General features: G+C 43.4%; 1 protein-coding gene across 6 annotated transcripts in view; it reads right to left on the bottom strand.

Moving 5' to 3' along the window:
* Positions 1-2,769: 2,769 nt before the first annotated feature.
* The window catches only part of KYAT3 (kynurenine aminotransferase 3), an 85,363-nt gene continuing 67,949 nt past the window's right edge, over positions 2,770-20,183 (bottom strand). For all 6 annotated transcript variants that reach the window (XM_077452955.1, XM_077452951.1, XM_077452953.1 and 3 more), the window contains 4 exons: positions 15,175-15,361; positions 11,085-11,158; positions 10,656-10,742; positions 2,770-2,996 (listed from right to left, as the gene is read on the bottom strand). In XM_077452955.1, coding sequence (XP_077309081.1) covers positions 2,937-2,996; positions 10,656-10,742; positions 11,085-11,158; positions 15,175-15,361 — 408 coding nt within the window. In that variant the 3' untranslated portion in view covers positions 2,770-2,936. The remainder of the gene's footprint in view (positions 2,997-10,655; positions 10,743-11,084; positions 11,159-15,174; positions 15,362-20,183) is intronic.

The raw sequence follows: 20,183 nt of genomic DNA, 5'->3' as shown, positions 1-20,183 counted from the left end.
CCCGTGCCACTAGGGAGCCCCACCAGGGTTGCCAGCCTCAGTAAAACCAGGGAAAGTATGTAAAAATCTGTGTTTTTTTACATCTGTCTCTGAAATGTCCCTTACCGACATACTTTTGGACTAAAAATCCAGAGATTATAGCTGCCCCACCTCTCCAGTACCTTCTCAGCCAATAGAAACAGGTCTGTGTATACTGTGTGATTGTATACTGTGTGCGTGTGTGTGTTTGTGTATACTGTGTGGCCCCATAATGTCTGATTGCCTGGGGGCCCCATAATCTCCTATTGCCCGGGGGCCCCATGATTTGTCAGTCCGCCTCTGGACATCCCCATGCAATGAGTCCAGGAGTGGGCAACAAAAAAGGAACAAGGGGCCTCCTACAGCAAAAAAAAAAAGCAGGGTCAACAAACCTGAACAAGCAGGTGACAGCAGAAGCACCTTGCGGCTCAAACACGTATCAGCAGATAGGCACCGGGGCTTTGAAACTGGAGAGAGGATCAGGTGGTGGCTCCACAACATGTGCATAAAAACAGATGCCCGACACCGAAAAAGCCCAAAAATCCCAACACTTCTGTGAGAATTCGCTCAGATAGGGAAGGAGGAACTCATTCCTTGAGGGCAGAAGCCCAAGAAAGAGGGCAAAATAACCACCCAGCCACATAAAAGGTGAAGCAAAAATTGTGTGACACGGTAGGACATGGGAAGGACAATGGATGGTGTCCTTTCCAAAAAGAGAAGAAAGAAAGAAAGAAGAAAGAGGAGAAGAAAGAGGAGAAGAGAGAGGAGAAGAGAGAGGAGAAGAAGAAAGAAGAAAGAGGAGAAGAAAGAAGAAAAAGGAGAAGAAGAAAGAAGAACCAGCTTCCAGGATACATTGTCCTCATCTGTACAAAAAAGTGGCAACCACTTCAACCTATAAAAGGCCAGTTATAGGTTGGGGTGGTTGCCTCTTTTTCTGTACAGTTGGACGAATTGGGTGTAGATACGCACTAAATGCCTTTATTGCCATTGTGCTCTTGCTGGGCAACACATGCATCCCTGTGCCTTTAAGAAGGGATGGGCTCCCTCCAGGCATACCGGCCCTTAATCAATTCATCTTTATACTATATGTGCTCCTACTATGGAGACTCTGGAAATTTAGAATTGGGACCGCAATATATAGAGGTCCCTTGGCGTAAGCACTGCAGCTTACGCATATATTTGCAAATGTGTGCAAACATAACCTTCTGTTTTTAACATAAACTGTTGGGGTGAATTTGGTTGTTTTGCAGGCTGGCTGGGAAGTGTGCTGGAAAATCTTTTGTTTGTGATGTACTTTGTCCCCATGAAGCAGTGGAAAAAGGGGGCAACGGAGAACAAAATAGGGGAGCCACGCGAGAACTATAGCTGCCAGAAGCAATGGATTCTTAATAGGGACCTTTTAATGGACTAACCTTCAAGTTGAGGTTTCCTTGTGGACAAGAGCCTTTGAAGAAGGCTCTCCAATGAGCACAGGAGATCCAAGGTGTTAGGAAGAGCACATATAAATGCCAAACCAAACCAATACCTGCCATGTACTAAGGGCTAGGTGTCTGGCAAATTCAAAACAGGAGGAGGGAAAATAACCCATCACACATTACATTTTGCTTTAAAAGCTAGACAAAAAGTGGATAGCGATGACAAGCAGCTGGAGGAGCGAACCCTGAGCTCCTGTGTGAGTGCAGGCAGCAATACCAAGAGTGGAGCTGTGGTGGCTAAATCCACAGCCGCAGCTGCTGAGTCCACTGTGTAGTCGACTTTTTCCAACTAATAAATCAGCATACTACACTATATTATTGGGATCTTTGGCGCTCCTCTCCCCATTTTGCAGATACTGGCCCCCAAAGCCAGAATGGAGCAGGCAGCCTGGGGGGGGGTTGGGTTTGTGGAGCCTGTCACCAGGGGAAGGGAGTGTGCAGTAGTGGTGCATAGGGCTCCCCCCAATACTTTTTGACCTCGGCTCTTCTCCCCTCCCCTTTCCCCCCCTCCTCTCCATAGCTCATTGCCTAATGTGACCACAGAAAGAGAAGGGAGTAGTGGTGCTGGAAGGAGAGCGGTCGCCCTACGGTGGTGGGAGGGTGGCAGTGCAGGTTGTGGTGGTTCGCTCTGATGCTGCCCACCCCTCTGTCACACTCCTTAGGGGTTGGGGACCCCTACTCTAGAGCGCTCCATACAAATGACTGGACAGCACACCGCTTATGTACAGACCCAGCCAGGGAGATTATGACAAGCCAGTGTACTGCCACATCAGCAATATTTTGCCAGATTCTGGAAAGGTAAGTAGAACATTGATTTGACAGCACCAAAGGTGCATTTTACATTTAGAGATTTGTAGAGTAACCACTAAAGGGAGATCCCCGTTTGAATCATTCAGTACCTCAGTTTAACAAATGTACAAGCAGTGCAATTATTTTCAACAAGTCAGCAGATTCAATGACTTGTAAGGCATTCTCTTTTACTCATATATTTAACAAATGACTGAAAATACTGAACATTATTGAGCATTATAGAGCTGGCCACACATCTTACTGAACAATCTTTTGAATCTTGTTTAGATTTACCAACAATTTTTTATTTGCTTAAAAAAAAAATCCCTTTAATTTACATTCAGATATGCAGCCATAACACTTCATAATGTTTGGTTAATCTAAATTCGAATGTACAATCAGACTGCTTGTATGGCCAACTTAAGAAGGAGGGTATTAAAAAAATCAAGATCTAGATACCTGGAAGAATCACTTCATAAGCAGTATAAAAATTAGATAATGATTTTATTTACAGCTCCCTTTCCATGAAAAGAACAATCTAAATAAAACAGCAGTACCAATTACATTTGTCCGATGTTTGTCAGATCCCAGCACCAGAACAGTGAATACAGTTTTAGGATAGTCATTGCTTGTAAATTGGTCTAATCAAGTCTGTCAATTTAATTTATTCCAGTTCTTCAAGATCTTCTCACCGGCATCCAATGTCTCATCTCGCTGTAATAAAGAAATATTTGGATTTACCCTCATTCTATAATCCTTTCGATAAAGTAACATATCAGAAAAGTTATAAAGTACACCAAGGAGGTAACACCATTACACTGCAATATATACCATTGCAATCCAGGCAAGAAAGGGACTGGTGCTATAGGCACTCAGTTTAATATAATCTGAGTTTTAGGAAAATGTAGTGGAGCCCATTCTTCAGTAGCCTTCTGCTGCAAAGATCAGTATAGGATTATTGCTTGGTTTGGGAGTCAGTTAAAAGTAGATGTTGACCCCAACGGGTGACATTTATTTTGCTACAAATTCTATGCATCATAAAAAATTAGCATGGTGCTTTTTTTCCTCTTAATCCCTTTGTGACACATATGTGTGGCAGCAAGAGGGTGGGCTTTAATGCCCACATGCAGCACATAAGTGTAGTGGGGCACCCGAAGTTTATGTTTTGAGATCGTGCTATTGAGCGATCCAGCAAAGACCAAAAGACTCAGTTCCCGGTCTGGATTGAAGACCAGCTTCCAATCCTCTCGTCATAGTGAAAGTGGTCACATGATCACCAATACTTCCTAACCCCCGAGTGTTCAGAACTGTTTAAAGAGATGCCAGACAGGCAGCAAGAGGTTAGAAAAATACTATGGCCACTTTTCATTATTTTTTGCATCCTAGTACTGCTGACTTCCTAAAGCTTCTTTGCAGTCACTTCCTGAACATATGTACTCACTTCAATGGCAGCTGCATGTAATTTCTTAGGTTAAAATTTTAGAAGGTGACCGTGGCAGAGTATGCTGACACAATAAGCATTGACGCAGCTGCTTATAGTCTTCCCCTGGGAAGGCATGTGACAGGGTGATAACACAGGAGGGCAAACCTCAAAATAAACAGACCGGGTAATGTGTTAGAAACTGAAGGATGCCTCTTCGTTTGATGGAAATAAAAATGATCAACCTACAGAGGGCTGAATTCCTTGAACCCACTGTCATACCCTATGCTGATGCAGAATAATGCACAGCCTCATGTGGCAAGAGTATTATGTAGCCAGTTCCTGGGGGGATGAAGGCATTGATGCCATTAAATGGCCTGGATTCTCACCTGACCTAAATCCAATAGAACACTTCTGGGACATTGTGTTTCGGACTATCTGATGCGGACAGGTTGCACCTCTGTCTACTCAAGAGCTCAAGTGATGCCCTGGTCCAGATCTGGGAGCAAATATCCTAGGACACCATCTGTCGTCTCATTAGCAGCATGCCCCGATGTGGTCAAGCATGCATACAAGCACGTGGGGGCTACAAACTACCGAGTACCATTTTGAGTTGCTGCAATGAAATTTCAGCAATATGGACTAGCCTGCTGCATCATTTTTTCACTTTGACTTTCAGGGTGTCTCTGAATTCAGCCCTAGGTTGATAATTTTAATTTCCATCAAACGATGTGGCATCCTTTCATTCCTAACACATTACCCAGTCCATATCAGTATTAATATCTAGCATGATATTTTTTCCCATTGAGATCTGATGTGTTTTCAAAGTGTTCCTTTAATTTTTTTGAACAGTGTATTTAGGCTAATTAGAAAGTGAAATGTAGGATTTTTTTTTCCCCAACAGCCCTCTACCAAATCTGCTACCATCGGGCTCCCAGCATTGAGAACCAATGAACCATCTAGATGAAACTGCAGTTTCTGGTCACTGGTGGTTTGATTTACTAAAACATGAAGTGCAAAACCTGGTGCAGCTGTGCACAGAAACCAATTTGTTTCCAGTTATTTTGTCAAAACTTAATTGAACAAGCTGAAGTTAGAAGCTGATTGGCTACCATGCACAGCTGTACTAGATTTTGCACTCTCCAGTTTTAGTAAAATCAACCCCACTGTCTTGTGTTTGCAACCTCAATCTCACTTTCCAAGTTTCCAGTCTGGATAAAGAAACTACAATGGTCTTGAAAAATGCAGAGCTCTAAACACAAACCCATGAACACCATGGCCTTCAAGTCTAATATAAAGAGCCATTCAGAAAATACTACAAGTTTTCTATCAACTTTGGAGATATAGCTGGCATTGTAGACATCTGTATAGCTGAGTTGTATCCTCTGTGCTTAAAGTATTAAGGCAAAACTTAATTTTGTATTGGATAATGTGAAGAGGGTTTAGAACCCCAATTAGGCCTTTATTGCAGTCTGTGCCTCCCTTAGGAAGAGTCACCCTCTTTAGTTGTCCTGTTTACCATGATCATTAAAAGTGAAAGCAAAAGACAATGCCAAATTTTGGGTTGTCCCCTGAAAAGTAATAGGAGGGTGTTGGAATTATCAAATAACTGTCTGTGCCTGTTCTCCATCTCTATCTCTTACTGATATCTTCCAGGAAGACACACCTGAGAGATGACTAGTCCACCTGACAGGTAACACAATCAACACATGAGGTTAAAAGGCCCCTTCCCTTCCCCATGCACCTCAGTTCTACCAAAGCAATAGGTTATCCGGGTGCCAGAGAGAAACTCTTCCCTAAGCATCAAACCAGGGGTGGGAAGTAGGCCTGCCATCCTGGAAGGTATCTTAGAAAAGCAGTTACCGGTAAGTAACTGTCAATTTTCTCTAGTCATCTTTCAGGACAGCACACCTGAGAGGATGGACAAGAAGTTCAAGGCCTACCTTAGGGTGGGACCACCACTTGCAAGACCCTTCCCTCTAAACATCAGATCCCGAGGCCATAACAGTTCCACTCTATAGTGCTTTGAGGTGGTGTCCTGCTTCAACCATGTGGCTGTTTAACAGATCTCTTCTATTGAAGCCCCCGCTCTTTCTGCCCAAGAGGCCGCCAAAGATCTCGTTGAATGGGCTTTAAAGGTTAACAGGTACTGGGGAACCTCTCTGCTCATAAGCCATTCCTATGGTCTGTCTGATCCACCTAGCCACTGTAGATCTAGATGCCTGCCCTACCTTTCTAGGGCTGCTAAATAGAAGCAAAAGGCGGCTCGACTTCCTGAAGTCTTTTACTCCAAGTATGTCAGCAAACAACTCCTGACATCTAATAACTTACATTTTTCCTCTCCCTCGTTTTTTAGGTTCTCACAAAAGGAGGGCAGAGTGATCTCTTGAGATCTATGAAACTGGGATGCAACCTTTCGAATAAATAGTGGGTCTTGCCTCAGCACCACTCTATCCTCCAGTACGAACAGAAAAGACTCTTTAATCGACAAGGCCTGTAGGTCGCTCACCCTTCTGGCTGTAGTGATGGCCAGTAAAAAGGCTAACTTAAGTATCAAGAATTTCGGGGTCCAGGATCCCTGTGTTTGGAGGTCCCCCCAAGTGAGTTCCCTAACCCCAAGCACTTGCATCAGTGGTAATCTTTATAGGGTTCCACTGGGCCCAGGGAAAACCCAGCGTGAGCCCGTCAGGACCCAGTCACCAATTTAGGGAGGCCCTTACCCTTGCTGGAATGGACACCTTTCCGTCCAGTGACACCCTCTTTTTCCTAGGAGGATAGAAGGAAAAACATCAACTCACTGGAATGGAGCTGAGCCCAGGGAACTGCTGGAATACAGGAGGTCATTAGGCCTAGGACCCTCATAACCTGTCTGCGATAGCGCAGTCCCTGGGTTCCATTAGAGGGAAAACTGCTGTTACCACTTACCTTTTTTCCTCCATTGAGAAAAATTTTCTAGCCCCTGCGCCCACCAAAAATCCTAGGAAGATTTTTTATGTGAGATGGTACGAGAGATGATTTCTCCCGATTCACTATCCAGCCCAAGGTCTCCAAAGTGAGGATCACTCTGTCTAAGTCTGCTCTCACTTGTTCTAGAGACTGCCCATAGATCAGGAGGTCATCTAGCTAGGGTATAAAAGGGATACCCCCCTGTAGATGCAGGTAAGCTACAGCCTCTGCCAGGACCTTTGTGAGAACTCTTAGGCTTGCAGTTAACCCAAAGGGAAGAGCTCGGAATTGCCAGTGTTGTATCCCTTTGCTCGTAAAAGACTGCAAACCTCAACAGGGATTGGTGTTCCCAATCGAGACATGGAGATATGCACCCCTCAGATCTATTGTGGCCATAAAGGCATCCTTCAATAGATGCTTGCGCACAGTGTATATGCTCTCCATCTGGAAGCTCTTTTGTCGCAAAAACCTGTTCAGCTTTCTGAGGTTTAATATCAGGCGAAATTTCCATGATGGTTTTTGGACTACAAAAACATGGGAGTAAAATCCCTGGTAGAGATCTTCCGATGGAACGGGGACGATCACCTCCTGGTCCGCCAATTCCTGTAAGTTATCCATCAACTCTGCTGCCCTCAAAGGATCCTTGGGGTGATGGATCAGGAAAAAGTTGAGGGGGGGAGAGAAGTTCCAGCTGATATCCCTCTATCAGAATCTGTAAGATATAGGTTCTTTCGGAGATCTTCCTCCACTGAGGGGCAAAGTGAGAAAGTTTCCCCCTTACCCTGATGCTGGCATCACTTTGACCGCTTGCTGGTGTCTTTAGGTCCATAAAAGAGCAGGTCACCCTTCTGTTTGCTCTATCCCTTCCCCCACCTTCTGCTCGCGTCCTTCTTGGCCTTAAATTGGGCCGGGTTATGGGGTGCACAAAAAAAACATTTTGCCTTCCTTTCTTCTCATGATAGGACCTGATCCAGGCCAGGCCAGGCCCAAAAAGCTGGAAACCCTCAAAGAGCAACCCACAGAGCTGTGACCTGGACATATGGTTCCCTTCCCATGACTTAACCCATACTGCCCTTCTTGTGGAGTTAAGAAGGGCCATTGACTTGGCTGTGGTCATGACAGTTTCCACTGCCGCATCTGCCAAGTATGCCACAGCCTTGCTTATTATATCTAGAGTCTGACTTCTTTGGAATTATTCCCTCTAGTAACATGGCCGGAGAGCCTGCCTAGCCAAGCAGCCACATTCCTTGCTACGCAGGCTGATGCCAAAGGAGGAGCCATGTCTTCCATATTGGCATCCCACGCTCTTCGCAGTAGCGTTTCAGCCCTTCTGTTCATTTGGTCTTTAATGTTAACCGAGTCCTCAAAAGACAAATCTGATTTTTAAGAGACCTGTGAAAGGGCTGCATCTAATTTGGGGGTCTTGAAGAACTTCTCTTCTTCCTCCCCAAAGGGAAACCTCGTCTTCCAAGTTTTCTCTCAAAATGACCTCTTTGAGAGTTTGATGAACTGGGAATACCTTGGACTGAGGTTTCCCCAATTCCCTGTACATCTTATCCCGGTCTGTCGCCTGAACTGGAGGCTCTGGGATGTGCTCAGAGGCATAGATTGCCCTGAGAAACTGCCTCATGTCCTCCACAGGAAAGAGGTGTCTATTAAGTCTAGGCCCTTGTAAATGCGGTCGGATATTCCGACAACAAAATCCATCCGATTTTTTCAGACGGATTTTGTCCGAAACTGATGTTGCATCCACACGGTCAGACAAAGTTGTCGGAAAATCCAATCGTTCAGAACATCATGGCGTTCGGTCGTTGCGACAGGACTACGTTGTGGCTAGTAGCCAATAGCTTTGGTCTCGTAATTTGATCTAAGCATGCGTGGCACTTTGTCCGATCGGAATTTTCTACAAATGATCGGACAAAGTCCGATCGGATCATGTTATCAGAAAATTTTATATCCAGCTCTCAAACTTTGTTGGTCGGACATTCTGGCGGAAAAAGTCCGATGGAGCCCACACACGGTCGGATTATCCGACGACACGGTGCGATCGGACATTTTCGGTCGGAATGTCCGACCATGTGTACAGGGGCTAAGACTATCATTATCCTGGCTCTCAGAGTCTGAGTTTTCCCCCTCCTCTAATGAGCTTTCATCCTACTCCTCTGGATCCTCAAACTCATCTACTCCCGAAGTGAGAAAGAAGGGAAGCCTCTGTGGGATTCTCGGATTTCTGTCGGATGTACCCCCTTGGAGAGGATGTATACCTTCTCTAGAAGACAGAGTCTCTCGTCCACTAGTGCTACGCCCTTCTCTAGCTGCTATAACCGTTTTCAGAGATTGGAGCGTAGAAAGCATCTCTGACTGCACTATAAGGAAGTCCCTCCTAACCTGTGAGGTTTCCTTTTCTGACAACTTATGTATGCATCTAACAAAAAAGGTTTCACATGATCTTGTGGAAGCTTTTCATTGTAATACCCACACCTTTTTGTTCTAGAGGGAGGGGGATTTTTGCCTTTGGCCTTGTGGGCCCCTTGAACAGATCCACTGGGTTCTAAGGAGACAAAACACAAGACAGCACCCATATTTCCAGGCGGTACTTTTTCTCCTAACCCCCCCAAGACCCCTCTTAAGCCACTGCTTGCCAAACAGAGGAAGACTCGTCACCCGTGGTCTCCTCATGGGTTGCAGCCACCGCTGTGTCCTCCTCTCTTTATATTCCTGGTCCCAGCTGGTTCCGTCTTCCAAGGAGCACTGCTGTGAGGATCCAGAAGGTGAGAGGGGCCTGTGGGGCCTCCGCCTGTCTCCACCGGACTTTTATGGCCAGGACGCTGCCGACTGGTGCCATTTTGCTGGAGTCCTGTTGCTGGAAGGATCAATTTGGCCTCTAGTGTCTCTGGATTTGCCATTTTGGCATAGACCGGAAACGGAAGTGAAGCCGCCCAGAAGCTTTGGCATCCTGCTCCCAAGGGGGGGCGTCCACTACCGACTTCAGGTCTGACACAAAAATAACAAACATTTCACTTCCGGGAAACACAATCAAGAACTGAGGTGCAGGGGGAAGGGAGGGGCCTTTTAACCTCATGTGTTGATTGCGTTTCCTGTTAGGTGGACCAGTCATCTCTCAGGTATGCCGTCCTGGAAGATGACTAGAGAAAAAAAGTTTTGCCTATAGTTCCACTTTACAGCGGCAGTAAACCACACCAGTTTTTTTTTCTTTTTAAAGCCTGCAAGGTAAAGGCATAATGTGCTAGTATGCACCGCATACTAGCACACTAAGAAATATACTTCCCTTAGAAGGAAGCCCTGCTAACCTTAGATGTTAGCACTGCTAACAAGTGCTTTCATCTTTACTCAGTCTTCCTTCCAGGTTTGTGTACTCTGATTGGCCACGCCCCAATGACGTCACAGACTGCGGCACGGAGCTCTGAAGGGATGGCACGGGTATGCCGTCCCTTTAGAGCACATGCGTGACCGTGCAAGTTTAGGAGATATTCACTGTACCTACAGGTAACCCTTAATATAGGCTTACCTGTAGGTACAAGTGTCAGAAAAGGGTTTACTTACACTTTGAGTTAAAAACAACAGTAATGTTTGAATGGGGTGCACCATCAGGAATTTTATGAGTCCAGTAATACTTTACCACATATTTTTTTGAATGACACCCTAGCACACATTCAGAACACACTTGTGCTATGGCACACTGCTATGCATAATGTATATCGTGGTGTGCTGTAATGAAAAATAATAAAGCAGGGGCGATTTAGGTTGTGGTCCATTCAAAATAAATGGGCAACAGTAATGTAGTGTAGCGCAATAGAGAATACATTTACTAACTAAAGTATTGATAAAAAAAAATGTATGATCAGGCAAAATAGCAGCCACCATCAGAATGGTATTTAGCTTGAAATCATATTCACTTCATTTAGAGAAAAGTAATCTTGTGGATTACATTTAATAGCAGGTAGTGTTATATCATCTGACAATTTTAATATACCATATAGACCTACCTTAATAAAACAGAATCTGATATACTTTTCAAGCCGTTTCTTGGATTCAGCTCCACAAAATGCCGTTACTGGAATAGCAGCCAATTTCTAAAATATATTTCAAATATATAAATTGTTAAAATTTGTTATTTGCTAATAACGGTTTGAAAACATTCAAATGTGGGGGGAACACTCAGAATCGGTTGCAGCTAGTAGTAATCAGCTTCTAACTTCAGATTGTTCAATTAAGCTATGGCAATAAAACCTGGAAGCTGATGTGTTTCTATGCAGAGCTGCAACAGATTTTGCACCATGTAAATAACCCCCAGTGTGTTGCATGCTTTACACTATAAAAACAGAGCAGGAAGCTAAAAAAAAAGAAAGCTTTGCTTTGACACAAGTATACTGCAATTAGCATTTGAACAATTTTATAAACACTGCATTACCCACCTTAGTTTTAATCATCCACTTTATAAATTTGTAATCATAAGGTTCATCATCCTTTACTTCAGAAAGATCCACACCTTCAACACAAAAATAAAGCCATAAATATTTAACAGCAGTCTGGTTGAGCGCTGATCCATTACATAATATATTTGTTCTGCATTCCTATATCTTCTTCTGTATTCTAGTGTGGCTGTGAATCCTCAGAATCAAAAACACACTAATTACTTTAACATGTAATTTGGAATCATGTTTTGCTTGCATCACCTTTTAGCAGAAAATATGTAAATTTCAAAGTGGATCTTATTTTGTTTTACTTGAACCATCAATATTGCTGTATTTAGTGCCTTGTGAAGCCTACTAAATGAGCACTAGGTGTCACTGTAGCACAGAAGAACTTAATATTAGACAATCACTGACCGATTCCCAGGGTCTCATTTCACAAATTTGTCTCTTGTTTAGCTATTAATTACTCCCTACAGCGCCTTATATAGTTCATACCATTTAAGGTATACAACATGCTTTGTTTAGCCTGCTCTGAAAGTATGGATTTTATCACTACTGGAGTACGCAACCCTGTCAGCGTGATGTTAGGATTAAACCGTATTTATCGGCGTATAACGCGCACTTTTTTCCCTTAAAATCGTGGGTGCGTGTTATACGCCGATCCTCCGCCGTTCTGAGCCTCTGGGTGGGTTTCTGCTGCCTTCGGCCCTTCCTGGTGGCTTTCTGCTGCCTTTAGCCCTTCTCCACAGCTTTCGCTCGCTCTCAGCCGTTCTCAGCGGCTTTTGGCTGTTCTCGGCAGCCGAAAGCTGCCGAGAACGGTCGATAACTATCGAGCGTCACCGAGATACACAGGACATCCGGCTCTGTATCTCGGTGGCGCCATTTGAAAAAAACAAAACAAAAGAAAACAACTGACAAGGCTGCAAATGATGGACAAGGCTGCAATTGACACTGACAAGGGTACAACGATGGACAAGGCTACATGACAAAGCTGCATATGACACCAACAAGGGTGCAACGATGGACAAGGCTGCATGACAAAGCTGCATATGACACTGACAAGGCTGCATGACAAGGCTGCAAATGACACTGACAAGGGTGCAATGATGGACAAGGCTGCAGGTGGACACTGATAAGGCTGCATTGATGGGCATTTAAATGTATTTTTTTTTCCTTAAACTTCCCAACTAAAAGTTTTTTTCCTTAAAATTCCCTCCTAAAAACTTGGGGTGCATGTTATACGTCGATAAATACGGTAATTATTAAGTATTACTGCACAAGTTAGCTACTCTTAAAGCAAGCCTCTATTTTGCCCATTCAAGCTTTAATGCATCGTTTACACCTGCATTTCTCACTAAAGAGCGAATTACATTGTGTATATACTTACCCTTTTATCCACTCTCCCATTGTGTTCAACAAGGGGAGCTGAAGAAAAACTCAGGCATGGAGTAACACATCATAGCCCTATGTAAGCTACAACTTCAGTGACTTGTAGAATACACAGGGCTTTCCTTTAGGCCTAGTTTACACTTGCAGTTGGAGGATGGTAAAAATTTATGGTTGAACCCTGTTTTTATTGCAACACCCCCAACCCAAATAACTGCCCTGCATGGGTCAAGCACAGATTCATTTTAAAAGCAGGCATGTCATGTTGTCCGTTGTTCTGTCACCACTCCTCTGTGGCCATAAGCAGTATGGTAGATTTATAAAGCACAGGGATGGGGTTTACAAATCTGAGACGAGAGAACCCAGTAACTTGACCTGTCAAATGTATGTGACTGGCTCTACTCCAATCACAGAGTTCTTCCTGCTTCATTAGGCAGGACTTTGTAGGACACTGAAGGCTTTACTCCATGTTCTGCATTTTATTTCATGAATGTAAAATGCAGGTTGCAGCATGATGAAACCTAGTAGAGTATAACCGAGACCAACGTGATATCTGCTCTTTGTTATAAATGTGCCCAATAAAGAAAACATACAGCAAATTGTTATAACCCCACAAAGCATTTGGATCTTTAACACAACATTACAAGAGCAAATGAGTGTGTTCTTAAGCTGCGAAACAGGAACAGCTGTCCTTTAGATAGGTACAGTGGGGACAGAAAGTATTCAGACCCCCTTAAATTTTTCACTCTTTGTTATGTTGCTAAAATCATTTAAAGTTCATTTTTTCCCTCATTAATGTACACACAGCACCCCATATTGACAGAAAAACACAGAATTGTTGACATTTTTGCAGATTTATTAAAAAAGAAAAGCTTTCAGACCTTTTGCTCTGACACTCATATTTAACTCTGGTGCTGTCCATTTCTTCTGATCATCCATGAGATGGTTCTACACCTTCATTTGAGTCCAGCTGTGTTTGATTATACTGATTGGACTTGATTAGGAAAGCCAAACACCTGTCTATATAAGACCATACAGCTCACAGTGCATGTCAGAGCAAATGAGAATCATGAGGTCAAAGGAACTGCCTGAAGAGCTCAGAGACAGAATTGTGGCAAGGCACAAATGTGGCCAAGGTTACAATACTTAAATAATCCTTAAATGGAAGACGTTTGGGAAGACCAGAACCCTTCCTAGAGCTTAGTTATCTGGCCAAACTGAGCTATAGGGGGAGAAGAGCCTTGGTGAGAGAGGTAAAGAAGAACCCAAAAATCACTGTGGCTGAGCTCTAGAGATGCAGTTGGGAGATGGGAGAAAGTTGTAGAAAGTCAACCATCGATGCAGCCCTCCACCAGTCAGGGCTTTATGGCAGTGGCCCAACGGAAGCCTCTCCTCAGTGCAAGACACATGAAAGTCCGCGTGGAGCTTGCTAAAAAATACCTGAAAGACTCCAAGATGGTGAGAAATAAGATTTTTTGGTCTGATGAGACCAAGATAGAACTTTTTGGCCTTAATTCTAAGCGGTATGTGTGGAGAAAACCAGGCACTGCTCATCACCTGTCCAATACAGTCCCAGCAGTGAAGCATGGTGGTGGCAGCATTATGCTGTGGGGGTGTTTTTCAGCTGCAGGAGCAGGACGACTGGTTGCAATCGAGGGAAAGATGAATGCAGCCAAGTACAGGAATATCCTGGACAAAAACCTTCTCCAGAGTGCTCAGGACCTCAGACTGGGGCAAAGGTTTACCTTCCAACAAGACAATGACCCTAAGCACACAGCTAAAATAATGAAGGAGTAGCTTCACAACAACTCCGTGACTGTTCTTGAGTGGCCCAGCCAGAGCCCTGACTTAAACCCAATTGAGCATCTCTGGATAGACCTAAAATTGGCTGTCCACCAACGTTTACCATCCAACCTGACAGAACTACAGAACTGGAGAGGATCTGCAAGGAGGAATGGCAGAGGATCCCCAAATCAAGGTGTGAAAAACTTGCTGCATCTTTCCTAAAAAGACTCATGGCTGTATTATATCAAAAGGGTGCTTCTACTAAATACTGAGCAAAGGGTCTTAATACTCAGGACCATGTGATATTTCAGTTTTACTTTTTTAATAAATCTGAAAAAATGTCAACAATTCTTTGTTTTTCTGTCAATATGGGGTGCTGTGTGTACATTAATGAGAAAATAAAATGACATTAAATTGATTTTAGCAAATGGCTGCAATATAACAAAGAGTGAAAAATTTAAGGGGGTCTGAATACTTTCCGTCCCCACTGTATGTGATCTTAAAGGCAAATCATCAAGATTTCATATTTTATGACAGACAGAAGTCCGTACTTGTTAATCTGCCCTTGTCTAGTCATTAAGACTACTGCACAGACACTTTTATTAACTGCAGGTTATGTGCAGTAAAGCTCAACCAAAGATAGGTCTATCTTTGGCGAAAGTCAAGTATTTTAGTCTGATCAATATTCCTATCGCACACGTTCCTGACATCACATGCCTGACGAAGGGGTCCTGCCTGGCTCCGAAACATTGCACCTTCCTTTGTGATGTGATCTTTTCCATTAAAACCTTTTGGGCGAAAACTCCCAATCCGTGGTGTGCTGGCAAATATGTATGTTAGTCAAGTATTTCACACATTTGTACTCTGGAGCAGTAAATAGTTAATATGCAACAAAGTCAGAGAAAGCTAATTTTGTTACCGAGTGCAGAAACATCTGCAATCATGAAATATCCTCCTTCTGGAATGACTGGCTTTAGTCCAGCTTCCTGAAGCAAGCAAGCCATTCGGTCACGCTTGGCTTCTAGTTCCCGAGGTAGTGAGTTGAAATAGCATTCTGGTTCATCCAGTCTTTTTAAGTCCTTGAAGAGAGCATGGGCCAGGGCCTCCTGCACAACACAGTAAATAGAACTCTGTCATATGGGACCCAATCCAACAGTTGCTGTGTGCTGCATGTATACCTGTAGCAATTTTGTTTTTTTTTTAATACATTCCAGTAATAAATACACAAACATATCCCAAGAGGCTTTTAACGAACACAAGTAAAAGTACTTTGAGTCAGTCCAATGTAAAGCTCACTACAATCTTACTGTATAATGTCTTTAAGATCCTTCAACTACATCAGGGGTAGACAACTTTAAAGAGCTGGAGATCTACCTAAACAACATGGGAGAAGTTGAAGATCACCGGGCACAGAGTCGCCTCCTCACACCTGATTTAAACCTCTAATGGCTGTACTACTGCGTCACAATCACGTGCATTGCATGGCAATCATAGGTTTAAAACCGATGGTGAAAATCCGGTGGCAGGCTCCTCCCCAGGCGATGTTTCTAAAAAATGTTTTTAAAAAATGAACTGAAAGGTTGGAGTAAAAGGAGAGGAGTAAGTAATCAGTGGGCACTATTAAAGTCTACTATCCTGGAGGCAACCAGATTATATGTCAGGCGAGTTAGTAAGAATAAAATGGAAGAAAAAAACAATATGGTTCCCTAAAAAGGGTAAGTAGGATAGTAAAGGAAAAAAAAAAGCATATAAAAGATTCAATGAAACAGGAGTTGTAGCTGACAGAGAGTAGTATAAAAATAGGCAAAAAAGGAGGCCAAACACATTATCAGTGCTGCCAAAGCACAGGAAGGAGGAGGAAATTGCTAAGTCTATTAAGAAAGGAGATAAAACCTTTTTTAGGTATATTAGCGATAGAAGAAAAAAATACAATGGGATCACTCAAATTAAAACTGGATCAGGATGTAGCAAATCATTTAAACAATTACTTCTGTTCAGTCTTCTCAGAAATAAATTGGACTAAGGATAACAAGTTGGGGAATCATATTGGTTCTAGTAATGACAGTTCATTTCTATGATTTCTAGAGAATGAGGTAGCAGAGGAACTGGCTCAGTTAAATCTTAATAAAGTAATGGGTCCTGATGGTATTCATTCCAGAGTTCTAAGAGAAGTTGTTGGACCATTAACGGCTGTTTTATTTCCCCCATAACAAGAAACAGCTGTTTTTAATCAATCACTTCTAACAGGAGTGGTTCCCCATGACTGGCAGACAGCTAATATTGTACCTATCCACAAGAAGGGCAGCAAGGTAGAAGGTGGCAATTACAGGCCAGTGAGTTTAACATCAATTGTAGTCAAGTTAATTGAATCACTTCTGAAAAGGATCATTGACCACCTAAAAATACACAGCTTGCTGAACCCAAAGCAGCATGGCTTTACTGAAGACAGATCATGTCAGACTAATCCGATTACATTTTTTGACTATATTATTATTATTATTATTAATGTTTTGGACCAGGGTGGTGCTGTAGACATAGCATATCTGGATTTCAGCAAGGCATTTGATACAGTTCCACATAATGATCCAATAAGAAAGTTGTACAAGCTAGGACTTAACCCTTGGGTGGTTCAGTAGATATGCAGTTGGCTAAAGGATAGACACCAGAGTGTGGTGGTAAATTGGGTTTACACAGAACAGAGACCAGGCACTAGTGGGGTACCACAAGGCTCTGTACTGGGTCCTGTTCTATTTAACCTATATGTAAAACTACCAGAGGTAGTGAGATTACCATCAAACATGCTTGGGATAAGCATAGATCATATCGTCAGACAACAAGGTTAATGAAGAAATAAAAACAACCAACACCCCCCCAAAAAAAAAAAAAAAAAAAAAAAAAAAAACTCTTTAAAAAATATAATAATAATAAAAAAATGGGTAGACTCGATGGACTACTCAGTCTTTCTGCCATCACTTTTCTATGTTTCTACATGTTACAGCAAGAATTAAACCCCCCGTTGCTTTAGGTGGCTGCTACCGTAACAAATGTGACCCATTCAAGTAAATGGGGCAACTTTGGAAGCGCTCCGCATTTAATGCTTCCTCTGGGTCCAAGGGGTTAAAGCAGGTGGTGAGAAAGCAACACATTGCTGCCTGCTTTAACCTCTTGTTTGCTGTACTGCACAATGTTGCAGGGCATTTGCAGAGCAGCCTCATTCACTTGAATGAGTCATGCTTGGCAGCTGCTACAACCACCGACCATGGCAGGGCGTATATAACCCTTGCTGCGGCTGGGACATTAGTATACCCCTGGGCACTGTAGCTAAAGGGGGTGTAGTTGGGGCAGGGGTGGTAAAAACATGTCTTAAATATGGGGTTTTACTATAGACTTCTATTATATCCTGCAGATGTGGTGCACTTTCAAAAAACGCGCCAAGACTCCTGCATTCAGAAAGTGCACCATACTCGCAGGATATAATTGAGGTCTACGGCTAAGTGCAAAAAACCCACAGGAAAGCTGCAGGTACACTCCACTGCACCCGTGGTGTGGGTAAACCACAGCACATCAGTGTGAAAGCAGCCATGTACTATTCTGCCCAGTATGTTGCTTCACACTGACCTGAAGATCTCTTCTCTCCTGCTGCTGGCACCACTCTGGAGACAGGATAAAAGATGGAATGCAGTTGGTATCACTCCGCATGGGCCAGGAGCCAGCACTACAGAGCTGGCATCGGCTTATTCAACTTTTGCTTTCTACTACAGCTCCAACTTTACAAGTAGTCCCTGTGCATTGCACTCTGATACTCTGTGATGGCAGGTCAGCAAGCCCAGACCACAATCTACCAGTCACCTGGTCTCTGATTCCCGAACAATATAGTGCAAGGGCTTGCCTGATTGGATACAAGTTTCATCAGTTTAGTAAGTGTAAAGGAGATTAAAAAAAAATATTGTCACATTGAAACATCTACAGTATAGTGGTCCAAGCAGTTCCAGGGATCCTCAAACTACAGCCCTCCAGCTGTTGCAAAAGGACATATCCCATGAGGCATTGTAAAACTCTGAATTCACAGACATGACTAGGCATGATGGGAATTGTAGTTCCTGAACAACTGGAGGGCCCTAGTTTGAAGACCCATAAGTTACACTATAGAGAACTTGGGGTAAAGCGGTAAAGCCAGCCACAGATGGATCCTGCTCAAGCAGCCGACTTTTTGACCCATCAAAGGGAAAGCTGGTTGTATTGTTGATTTATTACAACCAGCCTGCCAGTTGTTTTTTTTTTTTTTTCTATGGTCACTGCTGATATCCTCCGAGGAGTTGCCAAGATCACCGGAGGGGACCCCAAAAGAAGAGAATTGGGGCTGCTCTGTGCAAAACCAAAAAAAGATCTTCAGTAACACTTTAAAGTGATTGTAAAGTCTAGTTTTTTTTTTTTTTTTTTACTAAAAGCAACAAACATGTCCCAGATAGCAAGGATGACCTACCACAAATGCATGGTGGTGTTGAATTGTAAATCTGTTATCTTGCTGCATATTTTCACTGGCAAGTTATACACTTGCAGAGCACTTGATGTACAAGTTCTAGTTGACACTTTTACAATTTGTATCAAATGTGCATGGCAAATCTCTAACAAGAGCAAAGTTGCAGTAGTAAGTCTACAGCAAAAGCTCTGCTAGTCTGCTGCATGGAAATTCAACCACAGTGACCCCAGTGGTGGGATGACTACTGCACAACATAACTGAACCAGAACTTGCAGCAGACTGTTTGTAAAGAAAGTTGATATGGAATCATGCAATGTGGACTTGCTGCAACTGTGCAACAAACTTGTGAAGCCTGGCAAGTCTAGCAATAGCTTAGCAAGTCATGTTCAAACTTGCAGCATGATTTCTTGCTATCTGATGTTATACTTACCTGCTCTGAGCAGTGGTTTTGCAAGGGGCAGACCAGATCCCCCTCTTCTGTGCTCCTTGCCCCTCCCTCCTGTTGAGTGCCCCCACAGCAAGCAGCTTGCTATGGGGCACTTGAGCCAAGTCACAGCTCCCTGTGTCCATTCAGATATGGAGCTGCAGCCTGGCCCGCCCCCTCCCTCTCCTGATTGCCTGACTGACGTTAATTGACAGCCGGAGGAGTCAAAGGCGTTGCTGCTGTGTCTCAGCCAATAAGCAGGGAGAGTCTCGAACGGCTAAGACAGTTGTGGACATCGCTGGACAGAGATGGGGCTCGGGTAAGTATTATCTTCTGACTTTACAATCACTTTAAGACCAAGTTCTGGTCAAGACCTGACTGTTGGAAGACCAGAATGCAAGACACAAAGTAATCTCTGGAATTAACGTGCCTGTGTTCAACCAGGCAAAGATGAATTTCCAAGTATGATGGTAGACCTTCCTGGAAGTGGCCTTTTCAGCTTTTAGCAAAGTAGGGCCAGACTCTTTTCCTCTATCTTTCATGACCTAGACTTCAAAAGCTATGCAGATAGAGCCAGAGACTGTGAAGCCGGATGGAATAGAGGGCCTGGACACAGCAGATCTGACCTGTTGGGAAGAGGCCACTGATCGTCTGCTAGAAGTCTGTGCCACTGTATAACACACAGCCAGTGCCAACAGGGAGACTTGGAAAGAATGGAAAACAGGGAAAGCTAGGCTCCCATTGCTCTCAACCAATGAAGAGGGAGAGTCCCCAGAGAGCCAAGGCTCTTGTGCACATCGATGGATCGAGATGGGGCTGCATTAGGGGGGCTGCTGCACACGGAAGGGTTTTTACCTTCATGCACAAAATGCACGAAGGTAAAAAAAAAAAAAAAAAAAAAAACCTTGAGCCTTTACAAGCACTTTAAATTAAGGGAAAATCAAAAAGTACAAGTTGTCAACGTTAAATATAAAATTGTTTAAAAAAATAAATAAAAAATATGACTCTTGATGCTAAAACTGCA

The sequence above is a fragment of the Lithobates pipiens genome, unplaced genomic scaffold (assembly GCF_037356315.1).
Source record: "Lithobates pipiens isolate NorthernLeopardFrog02 unplaced genomic scaffold, aLitPip1_a1.2 Scaffold_23, whole genome shotgun sequence".
NCBI classification, from domain to species: domain Eukaryota; kingdom Metazoa; phylum Chordata; class Amphibia; order Anura; family Ranidae; genus Lithobates; species Lithobates pipiens.
This window is presented reverse-complemented; position numbering and strand designations above follow the sequence as displayed.